This window comes from Danio rerio, chromosome 4 (assembly GCF_052040795.2).
Source record: "Danio rerio strain M-AB ecotype USA chromosome 4, GRCz13ab, whole genome shotgun sequence".
NCBI lineage: Eukaryota > Metazoa > Chordata > Actinopteri > Cypriniformes > Danionidae > Danio > Danio rerio.
The window spans coordinates 18,874,591-18,888,609 of NC_141024.2; the positions used below are offsets into that span (position 1 = coordinate 18,874,591).

Consider the following 14,019-nt stretch of genomic DNA (forward strand, 5'->3'; position numbering starts at 1 on the left):
ACAATTGCATTTCATCACCTTTATTGTGTTCAATCCATTTAAAACTTCAAATGTGAATTTATACAAATCCATTTAAACCGATTTTCGTTGCATTTTTTACCCTACAGCTTGCTGCATATGTTGAAATTAAGTTTTATTTTAGCTATTTAAATAAAAGAAACACTAATCACTTTAGTATTAATTATTGAATAAACCAATGATAAACCCAATGCTTACCTCTGTGACAGATATGATTTTTCTCCTTTTTATTAATACAATTATAGTTTAAGAAGAGGCATTACATTTATTTACTTGGAAAATTTACTTGTAATAGGCTACTTGTAAAAAAATATATAAAGATACAAATACATGTGTGTGTGTGTGTGTATTGTTGTTGTTGTTGTTGTTTTCTACAAAATCGCTATATAAAAGAGCATGAAGACAATGGTGGAGATAACAGTTTGTTTTTTAGAATGGCCAGACAAGCAGGGATTAAAAAATGTAACAGGTGTAAATCCACAAAGAGTAAATCATAAAACAATCAAAAGGTCAAGGCAGGCATTAATCCCCAAACAGTCCAGGGCAAAAAGACAAGTGTCACAAAAGTGTCTAACGTTGAAGCTTTAGTGGTTACTACTAAGTGACTGAAATGATTCTGTTTTTCTGATTATTCCTCATTCATTACGATTGTTATTTACATTTTTATGAAAAAGATGTAGTTTTAAGTAGATTTATGGGTAACACTTTAGAAGAACGGTCCATTAGTAAATGGAATTGTATTTATTAACATTAAATAGGTATGAAAGCATCTATTAATCATAGTTCAACATTTTACTAATATCCACAGTTGTGCTTGTTGACATTAGTTAATGCACAGTAAGTTAACATGCACTAACATGAACTAATGCTATTTAACTTAAATAACGTTAAAGAAAGTAAACAAAGATGAATGAGTACCATAATGAATATATCACTAATAGTTTGTTCAAGTTAGTGAATACATTAACTAACATTAACAAGTGGACCATTATTTTATAGTGTTAACAAATTATTTATCATTTAAATACTTACAAACGTAAAATATATGAATGGGTAAAGTGTGGGTATTACTTTTACTTGTACTGAGAAAACAATTGCATTCATCTTTCACTTTCACCTACTTCACCAAACGCCTCTGAGCACAGTTCAACATTGATCTCGTCAGTTCAGCAGCAGCAGCAGTTCAACATGAGAGGATACTTACTTGGAGTACTTGTACTTCTGAAATACTGCAATTGCAGTGATGTGGTGGATTTTGATGGAGAAATCAAGGACCTTGTAGTTGGTAACGGTAAGTTGTTTGTTGTGACTGAACATCGACTGCATCAAATGAGACACGATCTTACTGAAGAGAAGAAGAAGGACATCAATAATAGCACCCATCTAAACAGAGTCAACATTCTGGTGCCTTTTGAAGACAACGGCACCCTGATAACATGCGGGACTATTAAAAATGGATATTGTGAAGTTCTTGATATAAATGACATTACAAACAGTATTTACTATGAAAGTCTTATAGGGATAGGACGACAGGAAAATGAGAAATCTGTAGCGTTCATAACAGGGTTAAACAGCAGTAGGTACCTTTTGGTTGGGAAACGGTGTGAACAAATAACACCTCAATATTCCCTGCATCCCATTGTTAAATTGTGGAACACTTTACATTCTCAATTTGCTGGTATTTTTATTGACGTTGAGGAAGGAGTAAGCCCCTTCCTTCAGACCACCGCAAGAGATGTGGAGTTTGTTGATGGATTTCAGAGAGATTCCTCCTCAGATTTGTACTTATTTCTCAACACAAAGACTGACTCTGAGAGGAAAGTTCATGTTCTGTGGATGGACAGCACTAAAAGAACAAAGAGTGAAATCTTCAGATCTCTTCAGTCTGCAGTGATAAAGTGCTGCAGTGATAAAGCTCGTCCAGTGCTGGTCTCCTCTGCTGTTGTTATTCCCTCAGAGAAGGCTGTTATTTGGGCAGGAGTGTTCAGTGCACAGGATCAGCAGGACCCAGAGAACACGGCGCTGGCTTTGTATGATATCAGCCGCATTCAAGGCAGAGTCAAAGAGTTCTGCGCTCTGGGAGGAAAAACTTGTGGTTCTGAGGTTGGTAACCATCAAACAATGTTTTCAAATCATTTGTATGCACATTTTACACACTTTTACATAGAATAAAACTAATATTTAACAACTACCATGAAGAAAATGGCCGTTTTTAATTATCAAGTGGGTTCCTATTATGTGAAATGCATTTAGCTAAGATTAATTAAATTCTATGATTAGCTGGCTAATTTGTGTTTCAGAGTGGCAGTGATCTTCAGCTGCTCTCTGTGGTCTTCAAGTCCAGCTCAATGTCATCAGTAGCAGCAGTTAGAAATGGATCCTGGATTGTGCTGTTCATGGGAACCAGTGATGGTCAACTGATAAAGGTCTCCTTTATCTCTATCTTACACACACGTCTCAGTTTTCAATAGTCTCACTGAGTAAAATTTTTTGTTGTTCCATCATCGTTAGCATTTTAACTATAAGATGATTATTTATGATTTGTATGTCTAGCTGGTGTTGGATGAGAATTACACACCAGGCTGTCCAACAATGCTGTATAAATCTGATGATGAATGAGCTATACTTCCCAGAATGCACTTTGATCCAGTAGATTTCAAACACATTTACATCGCTCTGAGGAAACAGGTGAGCATAATAAAATTTGATTCTTAATTTTAAAAATATGACATTAAATATTGTTGTACGTGTATATACTGTCAACCCTTTTCACAACTCATTAACTTTGTGATACTGACTGTAATGTAATGAGGTGCACCTTTTTGTGAAGCTGCATTGGTATGATAACCATTGGGAAAAGCACTATACAAGTAAACTTGGATTGAATTGAATTGAATTGAATTTATTTCAAACAACATGGAAAAGGCACTGACCTCGTAAATTAATTCATGGTCTGTTCACACCTGGTCAATTAATGTGATTTATCAGATATCTGATTTGTAAAAATGGTTTTATTTACATTTGATCATGTAAATACGTATCTGCTAAACATGTGCTTCTCAACCACGTTCCTGGAGGACCACCAACACTGCATGTTTTATGTCTCCTTTGTCACACCCATTACAAGTCTTTCTGTCTCTGCTAATAAGCTGATGATAAGGTGTGTTTGGTTAAGGAGACATGTAGAAAATGTGCAGAGATGGTGATCCTCCAAGAACGTGGTTGAGAAACACTACGCTAAACAGATGATCCAATCATCAAATCCTGCACTATATGCAAATTTAACTAGGTTACGTTGACTAAAGCATCCGATACACCTGCTAATTTTATTAATTACAGAAACATTAGCTACATTTCTTATTTGGCATGCAAATTATTGTGTATCAGTGGCAGATTTATGCGTGGGAAATGGGCGACATCTTGCAGAGGGTGGCACGGAAGTCGGTGGGGGCGGCTTCAACAACCCCTATTTTCTTTATTCTGTTTTTGTCATACAGATACGTGCAAGACATCATTTTTTTTCTCTTTTCACAGATCATACATGTGCGTTCTAAGTCTGTTGTTAATGCTGCCATTTGATATTAATTTAACATTTAAATTTTATTGTTTCACTGTCAAAATTAAAATAAAATGAAAAAAAATTTAAATAAAGCAAAACAAGACTCTCAAATTGTTATCTGCGGTGTTTCTGTTGCTTATTGCATTTGCTTTGTTATATCTGATGTCATATAGCCAGTATTTTACTAGGCTTTTTTTTTTTTTACAATTTGGGAGTAGTAAAATTTACATACGTGGTTTCAACAACCAGATGCATTTAGAGATTTCCGGTTTAGTCTATAATGCGTCCAAGGCCACCTCCTGAGGAGGTTTGAGCAATTGAATTCATTGCCACCTCAAATGGGTTTCTCCATTTCATGATCAGATAGCTGTCTGATGAGAAACACATGCAGTGACCAGGTTTAAACATCCCGTAAAATAGATGTGTTTCTGCTCATGTGTTTCATGTAGTTAAGAAGAGTGACTGTGGTTCAATGTGCTAAATATAGCACTCTGAAGGACTGCAGATCTGCTCTTGATCCTCTCTGCGGCTGGTGTGTGAAAACACAAAGGTCAGCTTCACTTGTGACAATTCACACATGATCTCTGCTCTTTGTTGCATCTGCACATTGTAGAGCAGAGTGCAGGTATTCCTGTAAGTCAGTGATGTCCAAACTTGGTCCTGGAGGGCCGGTGTCCTGCTGAGTTTAGCTCCAACTTGCTTCAACACACCTGCCTGGGAGTTTCTAGAATGTCTAGCTAGAGCTTGATTTGCCGGTTCAGGTGTGCTTGATTAGAGTTGGAGCTGAATTCTCTAGGACACTGGCCCTCCAGGACCGAGTTTGGACACCCCTGCTGTAAGTGAAAGTTTGTGGTATGTTTTTGTTTTCTAGATGTTCCACACATGATGAATGCTTAAATTCCTCATGGGTGTCCATTCCAAAAGACTCTCTTCAGACAGAGCTGCTTTCATTTCAAGTGGCACAGAAATCTTCTACAGAGGTTAATACTATTATCTAAAATATTTGTATGTTATCAAATCACATCACATCAAATCACTTTTATTGTCACATCAGCACATTTATTAAGAATTAATTTTTTTATCAATCAGCTATTTCACTCTCCTCCTCAGATTACTCTCCATCTTGCTTTGAGTCTGGAGAGTACAGAAAATCCTGCCTTCTCATGTGTCTTCAGCAGTGGAAGTGTGAACCTGTGTAACGGGTCTGCTCTGACTGCAGTTTTCCCAAAATGCTCCTGTAATTTTTCTGATCAGCTAATAAATACTAAAGGTCAGTGCTACCTAAGAGAAATTGTGTATATGCAATTATATGGAGCATTTATATTGGCAAGATTTTTATAATCATAAACATCTTTTTGAAAAAATCTATTTAGGTTTGAAAGTGTCTACTACTGTTACTGTTGAGGATCAGAAGATCACAAAGAATCTGACGCTGACAAACTGCTCCAGCATCACTGATAATTCACCAAATGTTTCTTATACACAGTAAGAAAAATAAATCCACTACCTGAATATTAACGCAGATTCTCAGGGTACTAACACTTGTGTGCATTTTCACAGGTGTGTGCAGTGTATCTCATCTGGATGTCACTGGTCTTCTTCATCTCAGCGCTGTGATTGGACACAAGGAAGTGAACCACAGTTAAACATTCAGGTAAGGCAAAGTGTTTCATTCAATCCATAGCTTTATCATATCCACAGTGGGAATAACTTGAAATAAAATTTGTTTTAATTTACTATTATATAGGAAATGTTGCACTGACTGAAGCGTTTACTCAAGAAATAATTTCTCTTTTTCTACTAAACTCTCGTTTCTACTTCTTAGGATGCATGTAAGGATCTACTATCTGAGTACAAAGTAAGTGTAATTATGCATGTTTATGGCCAGCTTCACATATTAGGAAGTGGAGTTTTTCTTTTTCCCATCAATGATTTGAAGATTTTCTTTCACTTTTGAGGACTAATTTAGTTACTTTTAGCATTATGATCATAACTCTTTTTAAAATGTGATTAAATTAATACATTTAATTTAAGGCTAATTTATATTCACATTATACATCTTCTTAAATAGAATTGTTCCCCTCTTTTTGCTTTGCTGTCTTTTATTCAGTGCAACATGTTGTGTTTTGTAGGAGCCAGAGATTCTCTCTTTAGAGCCCCACAAAGTTTCTTTTCATGGCAGAAACAGCGTTTTACTAAGAGGAAGGAACCTGGACTCTGTCACAAAAATCCGTATTCAGGGGGATCTGGACTGTATTGCTAAAGAGTGAGACTGTGTGTCTGTGTTCAGTGATGTGTTCTGTGTAGACTCAGACCTTATAAATGTGCATGAATGTTTTCCTCCAGATCTCCAGTGCTCAATCGCTCCAGTGACACTTTAGTGGTCAACATTCCTCCCAGTGAAACTAAAGGAAAAGTGAAAATGTGTGTTGTTACTCCTGACAACCGCTGTCATGGCAACAGCATCATCACTTACAGTTCCCAACCCAGATGCACAGGAGTACAGCCTAGAAACAGCTGGAGGAGGTAAGACCAATTCAGATCATTTTAACACAACATTTACAAGAATGTTCTTTATATAGAAAAAAAGATTAGCAAATGAATGACCTTTACAAGCAGAAATAAACGAAAGCAGAAGTGAGAGTTGCTGGTCATTTCCTTCAAGTGTTGTCTTATTTCTGAGAGCTGCAGTTTACACATTTGACCTTAAAAATAGCCTTTAGTTTATTAAAAAACAAAAAAGCAGCTTTTTGCCCTATAGGTTTTACTTCCGTTGTTTGCATAAATGTGCTGCATTGTGCGTAATTTGCTTTCTTTGTGTATAAGAAGTGTATACAAGTGGGCTGAATTCAGATATTAATACTCTATTTTAATCATGTTTATGAAGTTGTTTGTAATATCTCTATATTCAGTGGTGGAAGGAAGATTCATGTTCAGGGGACCAATATGGAATATGTGGAGTCAGTTATTGCTCAACCTTCTAATAAAGTGCTGGAAAGTCTGTATGACGCAAGCTCAGGGGTGAGACATGACACATCTGCATCTTCAAACAGTGTATATTCACTCATGTAGTGAGATTGTGTTTTGAAATATTTTTCATTCAGTGACTCTAAAACGGAGATGGATGTTTGTTATTTTCCTTTAGTTTTACTTATAAAAAGTTAGAATTAGTCATGCTTTAGATTTATTGATGTCCATCACAGTTTGACAACACACTAGCTGCTTGTCCACTATCGTGCCGAACCGTTCTAAGAACACTTCAATACGGTTACGGTTGTTTTTCCACTGAGCCTGGAATGGTGCGGCACGATTACAAACTGTTCTCTGCCGGGAATTGAATTGGTATTTTACTTTTGGTTCACTTATAAAATGTTAGATTGAGTCATGCTTTAGATTTACCAGATAGGCATGACAGTTTGACATCACATTTATGAAGAAGAAGAAAATATTAGCAATCAATCTTACAGTGAGAAGGAATTTGAGTTCATAAATTTGCAAAATTGTGACTTAAAAAACATCAGCAAGATAATCATGGAGAACAATTCTTTACTGAATTCAATCCTTCACATTTTTAGCGCTATTCATCATCTCTTTTTCTTACAGGGCATGTGGTTTTATTCCCCCCGTTATGAAGGCAGTGGTCAGTTAAGTTTCTCACTGAATGTTGGAAACTCCACTGTAGACTGTGTGCATGATTTCTCCTACAAGCCTGATCCAGTATTCACTGAATTCACAACATTACAGGTGGCTAATGATCTACAGGTGAACATTCAGGTAAAGAATGAAAAAATCACTGTTATTATTATTAATATTATTATTTTTGCTCATTTTTGATGTCTCTTACTCAGAAAAAGGCAGATATGTTGAATTTGAGCATGAGCGAGGTCAATGTAATGGGAGATCAGATTTATCAGTGTGTTTTGGAGAGGATTGAGTTCAATGCCATCATCTGTATTATTAAAGGACAGTCTGGAGTGGACTCCATCACTGTAAGTTTGTTTTAGATCATTTTAATTCTTAGGTAAACCTATGGATATAAGACTATAATTTGACTCGATAGTTTCTTTAGCGACTTTTCAGACATATAACTTTTACTCGTCTTTTGTGATTTCAGATTACGATTGGGAGTTATGCTGTCATGATGGGGAGGGCAAAATTCTGCCTTAATCCACATAATACATTAGGCTAAGTAGGAAGGAGCAATTAAAACATTTACTCAGTATTGAGTAAATGTTTTCATGTGCCTAGCAAAAAAAAAAAAAAAAAAGAAAAAGAAAAAAATATTTAAAATATATTCCTTTCTTTGAAGACAGATTTGTGCATTGTAGATGTCCATTTTTTTTTTCATTAATGTTTTAGTTTTAATTACCACACTTATGTTTTTTTATTAAGTTTTAATTACTGAGGAGCCAATGTATACAAGTATTGTGTTCTTGGAAAACATTATTATTATTTTTAATGGATTTGTCTCATCAAACTGTAAAACTATGTGTGTATGCATGTACTCATATTTTCTAATAAATGTATAATAATATTTTCATTCATCATATTGCTTTACTTTATAGCCACAAGGCTTACCAACAACATTATAGGGCTATTTTCTAGATAAACTGTATGCCTGTCAAGTAAATTAATTAAAAATAAGTAAATATTATGTCAGATCAAGCCAGCAGGTGGCGTAATATACCTTTTTTAATATCGACTGTATAAACAATCAATCAAGACTACTGTTCTGCTTTTAGTACCACAGTACAATTATTTTGGAGAAGAATCATAGGCAGTTAAATTCCATTATCTGAATATCTGCTATTAACCAAATGTTAGCACTGCGTAATGCATAGGCTTACTAAAATCATGGCATATAAATGAAATCCACTTGAAAGCGTTTGGTGTGATTTAAACTATAGGCACACATTTTGTAAACACAGATACATAAATAAAAACAGAAACATTCCACCGCCAAATCCATATTTTAAAATTTTAATTGCTGTTCTTCCAACTTTTATGTTTGTTTTTTTTTGTGTTCATTGTGTTATTGAAAGGAAAGATTGCAGCACAGATTAACTTATTCATCTAAACAAAGCTTCATGAACATTTTTTGGATGTTTGCTAATAGGAAAGCATTGCTTGGGTGTATCGAACTTCTTTTCACCCATAAGCAATGACAAAGAAGCTAGCTGTGATAATATTGTGGCTTTTACACACATTACAGCACTTTAAGATTGTAGCTCTAAAACAGTCCTTCACTACAGTGCTTAAAGCTTTATTTGCACTCAGGCCTATCCTAATAACCTACACTTACAGTCTCGGCACCTGACAACATGTTTACTGACACAGTATATGTCCTTTTTGGGCTGTAGAAAGTGTGACTGCATGAGTGTGAGCAGCTTTAAAATAAACCTCACATCTTTTGCACAATTGGCCTATTTCACAAATATGGTTATCTAGAGCAAAATAGGGAAGTGTTGTTTCCTGTTTCCCAGCCGCTGCTATTATTGTAATTCATTCTAATAGACATTAGAATAAACAGTTTAGTTTCCTATCAGTCACTATTTCATTATTATATTGTAACAGTAACCTTAACCTCTACCCAGTAAACATACTGTGTGCTTTGGTCATCAAATAACGTAAATAAATATTAGTTACACACTTGACTTTATCAACGCATGCACACACACAAAGAAAGCATAAATTAGACCATCAAATTGTTGGATTGAGTGTAATAAACTAATTCAGCATTATAATGTCCTCTTATTTAGTTTATTTAGTTAAATAAAATCGTATTTCAGTAGATGGCAGCATTTTCCTACTAAATTACTGCACACTGTTATCTTTTTAAATTAAGATATTCTTTAAAATTACCAAATTTCACAATTTTGTAATAAAATATAAAAACTAAAACAATAATGTAAATAATATTAAAATACATTTGACTAGATTTACTCTTTTAAACCCATGTGAAACAATAAACAGCAAAAATACGTCTAAGGCACTCGAAAAATGTAAAAAATATATTTAAAAGCCTTTATTGACGTGGCTATTCGTCTACTCATTTTGGCAAACACTTGCTTTCACCAGGGTAACAGTGATCAAGTGTATCTGTATTTCTTTTCATTAGAATATCTAAACAATACTGAAATAATATATTGAACATAAGGCCAACGCAATTTGTACTATACTTGTTTATTTGCTTATACAATTTTTGTGGTTTCATTCTATATACATTCACATTGTTGTATAACACTCATTATCTTTTTGATTATCATTATTATAATTTTTTTCCTTAATGCTGAATTAATAATAATTCTTGAGTAGACCTTGTGTTTAATATATTGTTTTACTGTATTCTGTTAGAAACACACACACACACACACACACACACACACACAGCTCTACAATAAGACATATCGTGCAGATACAACAAAGAGCAGAGATCGTGTGTGAAATGTCACAAGTGTGGTGTAATTCTGTGTGTTCAAGCTCATGCCGCAAAGAGGATCCAGAGCAGATCTGCAGTCCTTCAGAGGCTTGTATTCAGCACAGGGAACCACAGACACTCTTCTTAACTACATGAAACACATGAGCAGAAACACATCTATTTTAGAGTCAGTGTATGAGATCAGTGCTATTTCCATTTTGTTTGACATAAATATTTCAACAATATTCTAAAGTTTTTTTTTTTTGTGGTTTCATTCTATATACATTCACATTGTTGTATAACACTCATTATCTTTTTGATTATTACTATTATAATTCTTTCCTCAATGCTGAATTAATAAAGATTCTTGAGTTGACCTTGTGTTTAATATATTATTTTAGTATTGTGATATTCATGAGACTTTAGTATACCAAAGAACTCCAGACGCACTGTATCTCTGTTACCCTGATGAAGGCAAGTGTTTGCTGAAACGTGTAGGTGCAGTTTTGAGGAATAGCCATTCCAATAAAGGCTTTTTATAATTTTTTCCACATATTTCTAGTGCCTTGGGCTTACTTTTATTGTTTATTCTGATGAATCCTTTACCCAAAGAGCACCAACACATTATTTAAGCTACCTTTGAGCACTTTTTGTTTGATTTGGGGTTTTTATACCATGTGAAAAAAAGGTTTCAAACTCTTTGTTAATGAATGATACTGTATTCTGTATCTCAAACTTATAAAGTAATAATTATTTCTAAACTCTAGCAACTGTAAATAATAGATTTTTTAAAAAACAGTTCATTTGTTTTTATTACTTTACTTGTTGCAACTTTAATAACTACAAATTAATTCAAGCACTTTAATATGGTTCAAAAACAATATAGTTCATACTATAAATTACTATGTGGCTGGTTGACTGAAAAAAACACTCTTTTATTCCAGTCTTGATCAGCATATTTGGGAAATAATAATAATAGTCCCTGAATGACATTTTCATTGTGGTGTCTCTTATTCAAAGGTGGTTGCAAATGTTTCCCAAAATACTCTAATTCATGATTGCACCACTAAAATGTCCATCACTGCATTATCTGTAATATTAAACATTAAATCACCCTGCACAGCTTTCCTTGACCCTCAGTTTTGTGGTAATCTCATCAGTAAATTTCTAAAGCAATTTATGTTTGCGGTTTTGACTTCTAATAGTTTGACTTATTAATAAATATATTAGAGAATACAATTTCTCTGCAGGTTTTAAACCACCGCCCTCATCCTACTTGTGCTGTTTTCACTTCCATCACTTCATTTGCAGAAGCATTTGAGAAACGTTGATCACTGAGATCTCATCCATTACAGCAGACCAATCTATCTGCATGTTCAGACATTTAGCAAGATGAGAGGATACTTACTTGGAGTACTTGTACTTCTGAAATACTGCATTTGTGGTGATGTGGTGGATTTTGATGGAGACATCAAAGACTTTGTAGTTGGTAACGGTAAGCTGTTTGTTCTTACTGAAAATCGACTGCATCAGATGAGACACGATCTTTCTGAAGAGAAGAAGAAGGACATCAATAATAGCACTCATCCAGTCAACATTCTGGTGCCTTTTGACGACAACGGCACCCTGATTACATGTGGGACTTATGAAGATGGATACTGTGAAGTTCTTGATATAAATGACATTACAAACAGTATTTACTATGAAAGTAAATTATTTTTGGGACCGAAAGAGACTGAGAAATCTGTAGCGTTTATTGCAGGTGCAAGCAGCAGTAAATACCTTTTGATTGGGAAAAAGCTCGACCAATCAACATCTCAAAGTCCCGTTGTTACATTGCGAAACACTGTACAGACTCAATTTGGTGGTATATTATCTTATTCTGAGGAAGGATCAGATCCTGCCATTCAGAGCACTGCAAGAGATGTGGAGTTTGTTGATGGATTCCAGAGAGATTCATCCTCAGATTTGTACTTATTTCTCAACACAGAGACTGACTCTGAGAGGAAAGTTCACGTTCTGTGGATGGACGGCTCTAAAAGTAAAAAGAGTGAAATCTTCAAATCTCTTCAGTCTGCAGTGATAAAGTGCTGCAGTGATAAAGCTCGTCCAGTGCTGGTCTCCTCTGCTGTTATTCCCTCAGAGAAGGCTGTTATTTGGGCAGGAGTGTTCAGTGCACAGGATCAGCAGGACCCGGAGAACACTGCACTGGCTCTCTACAACATCAGCAGCATTCAAGGCAGAGTCAAAGAGTTCTGCACTCTGGGAGAAAAGATGTGTGGTTCTGAGGTTAGAAATGGAGTTATAGCCATTTCTTTTTGGAATTTTATTTAATATAATGATGATTTCAGTGTTCAATAAGGTCATATAAAGAGTATTTTTCTTTGTTGTGTTTCAGAGTGCTAGTGATCTTCAGCTGCTCTCTGTGGTGTTCAAGTCCAGCTCATTGTCATCAGTAGCTGCAGTTAGAAATGGATCCTGGATTGTGCTGTTCATGGGAACCAGTGATGGTCAACTGATAAAGGTCCCTTTCACTTCTATCTTACACACATGTCTTTATTTTCAGTAGTCTCTGAGTTTTTAGCATTTGTTTAGCATTGCATTTGAACTATAAGATGATTATTTATGATTTGTTTATCTAGCTGATTTTGGATGAAAATTACACACCAGGCTGTCCATCAGTGCTGTACAAATCAGATGATGAGCGAGCAGTGTTTCCCAGAATGCACTTTGATCCAGTAGATTTCAAACACATCTACATCGCTCTGAGGAATCAGGTGAGCATACTAAGCAGCAAAATACAACATAAAAAGCAAATATGATACTTTAATATATATGTTTGAAAAAGTGGGCAGCGCAGTGGCGCAGAAGGTAGTGTTGTCGACTCACTGGTCGCTGGTTTGAGCCTCGGCTGGGTCAGTTGGCGTTTGTGTGTGGAGTTTGCATGTTCTCTTTGTGTTCGCGAGGGTTTCCTCCGGGTGCTCCGGTTTCCCTCACAGTCCAAAGACATGCAGTACAGGTGAATTGGGTAGGCTAAATTGTCCGTAGTGTATGAGTGTGTATGAATGTTTCCCAGAGATGGGTTGCAGCTGGAAGGGCATCTGCTGCATAAAACATATGCTGGATAAGTTGGCTGTTTATTCCTCTGTGGCGACCCCTGATTAATAAAGGGACTAAGCCGAAAAGAAAATGAATGAATAAAAAAGTTTGAAAGCAAACTTTAGAATATTGTTGAAATATTTATGTCAAACAAAACGGAAATAGCACTGGTCTCATACACTGACTCTAAAATAGATGTGTTTCTGCTTATGTGTTTCATGTAGTTAAGAAGAGTGTCTGTGGTTCCCTGTGCTGAATACAAGCCTCTGAAGGACTGCAGATCTGCTCTGGATCCTCTTTGCGGCAAGAGTTCGAACACACAGAATTACGCCACACTTGTGACATTTCACACACGATCTCTGCTCTTTGTTGTATCTGCACGATATGTCTTATTGTAGAGCTGTGTGTGTGTGTGTGTGTGTGTGTGTGTGTGTTTCTTCTAGACATTCTAGCTCTCAAGGTAAATGTTCAAATTAAATAAATATCATGTGTGATCAACCAGCAGGTGGTGTTAAACACCTTTTTAATATAGACTGTATAAACAACAATCCACTTAGTTCTAACAGCTGACTGATTTTCTATTTGGTACAACAGCACAATTATTCGTAGGAGCATGCTTCTAATGTATCATGGCTAATTCCATTTTATTACTTGATTATCTGCTATGCTGATTATCTACTATACATGCTATCACTGTTTATGCTTACTAGAATCATGGCAAATAAATGAAATCCACAAAAAAAAAAGTCTCGTCTGGTTTAAATGAATAGGCACACATACTGTAAGCACACAGATACATAAAAACAGAAGCATCCCACAGCCAAATACATACATTTAAATTCAATAGCAATAAAATTCAATGCCTAAGATGAAACTGGTATGGCCCAAAACTGATTTCTGCAAATGTAAGTGTACTGCATATTTC

At 35.4% G+C, this 14,019-nt stretch overlaps 3 protein-coding genes and 1 pseudogene across 14 annotated transcripts in view; 3 read left to right on the top strand and 1 right to left on the bottom strand.

Moving 5' to 3' along the window:
• Positions 1-842: 842 nt before the first annotated feature.
• On the top strand, positions 843-5,066 carry LOC147844697 (plexin-C1-like; annotated as a pseudogene). The gene is made up of 7 exons (XR_015483096.1): positions 843-2,121; positions 2,319-2,444; positions 2,572-2,706; positions 4,027-4,127; positions 4,449-4,557; positions 4,688-4,847; positions 4,951-5,066. The product of XR_015483096.1 is annotated as a plexin-C1-like (transcript).
• Positions 5,067-5,084: 18 nt separating this feature from the next.
• Positions 5,085-14,019, bottom strand: part of cradd (CARD and death domain containing adaptor protein) — a 93,066-nt gene continuing 84,131 nt past the window's right edge. For 3 of the 11 annotated variants that reach the window (XR_015481940.1, XR_015481939.1, XR_015481943.1), the window contains 2 exons: positions 11,404-11,544; positions 9,595-10,143 (listed from right to left, as the gene is read on the bottom strand). The gene's annotated coding sequence lies outside the window, so the exon portion shown is untranslated. Of the gene's footprint in view, positions 5,189-5,892; positions 5,983-7,940; positions 10,144-10,267; positions 11,271-11,403; positions 11,545-14,019 lie in introns of those variants that run through there. The other 8 variants (XR_015481951.1, XR_015481945.1, XR_015481952.1 and 5 more) reach the window with 7 other exon arrangements.
• On the top strand, positions 5,086-8,544 carry LOC103910448 (plexin-C1-like). The gene is made up of 9 exons (XM_087248180.1): positions 5,086-5,231; positions 5,403-5,435; positions 5,710-5,843; positions 5,924-6,103; positions 6,490-6,598; positions 7,181-7,351; positions 7,426-7,566; positions 7,692-7,803; positions 7,846-8,544. Exons 4-8 carry the CDS (start codon positions 6,000-6,002, stop codon positions 7,764-7,766), a joined length of 600 nt encoding a protein of 199 aa, XP_087104306.1. The 5' UTR covers positions 5,086-5,231; positions 5,403-5,435; positions 5,710-5,843; positions 5,924-5,999; the 3' UTR covers positions 7,767-7,803; positions 7,846-8,544.
• On the top strand, positions 11,309-13,830 carry LOC101883382 (plexin-C1-like). Its single transcript, NM_001442903.1, has 4 exons — positions 11,309-12,284; positions 12,394-12,519; positions 12,638-12,772; positions 13,319-13,830. Exons 1-4 carry the CDS (start codon positions 11,388-11,390, stop codon positions 13,490-13,492), a joined length of 1,332 nt encoding a protein of 443 aa, NP_001429832.1. The 5' UTR covers positions 11,309-11,387; the 3' UTR covers positions 13,493-13,830.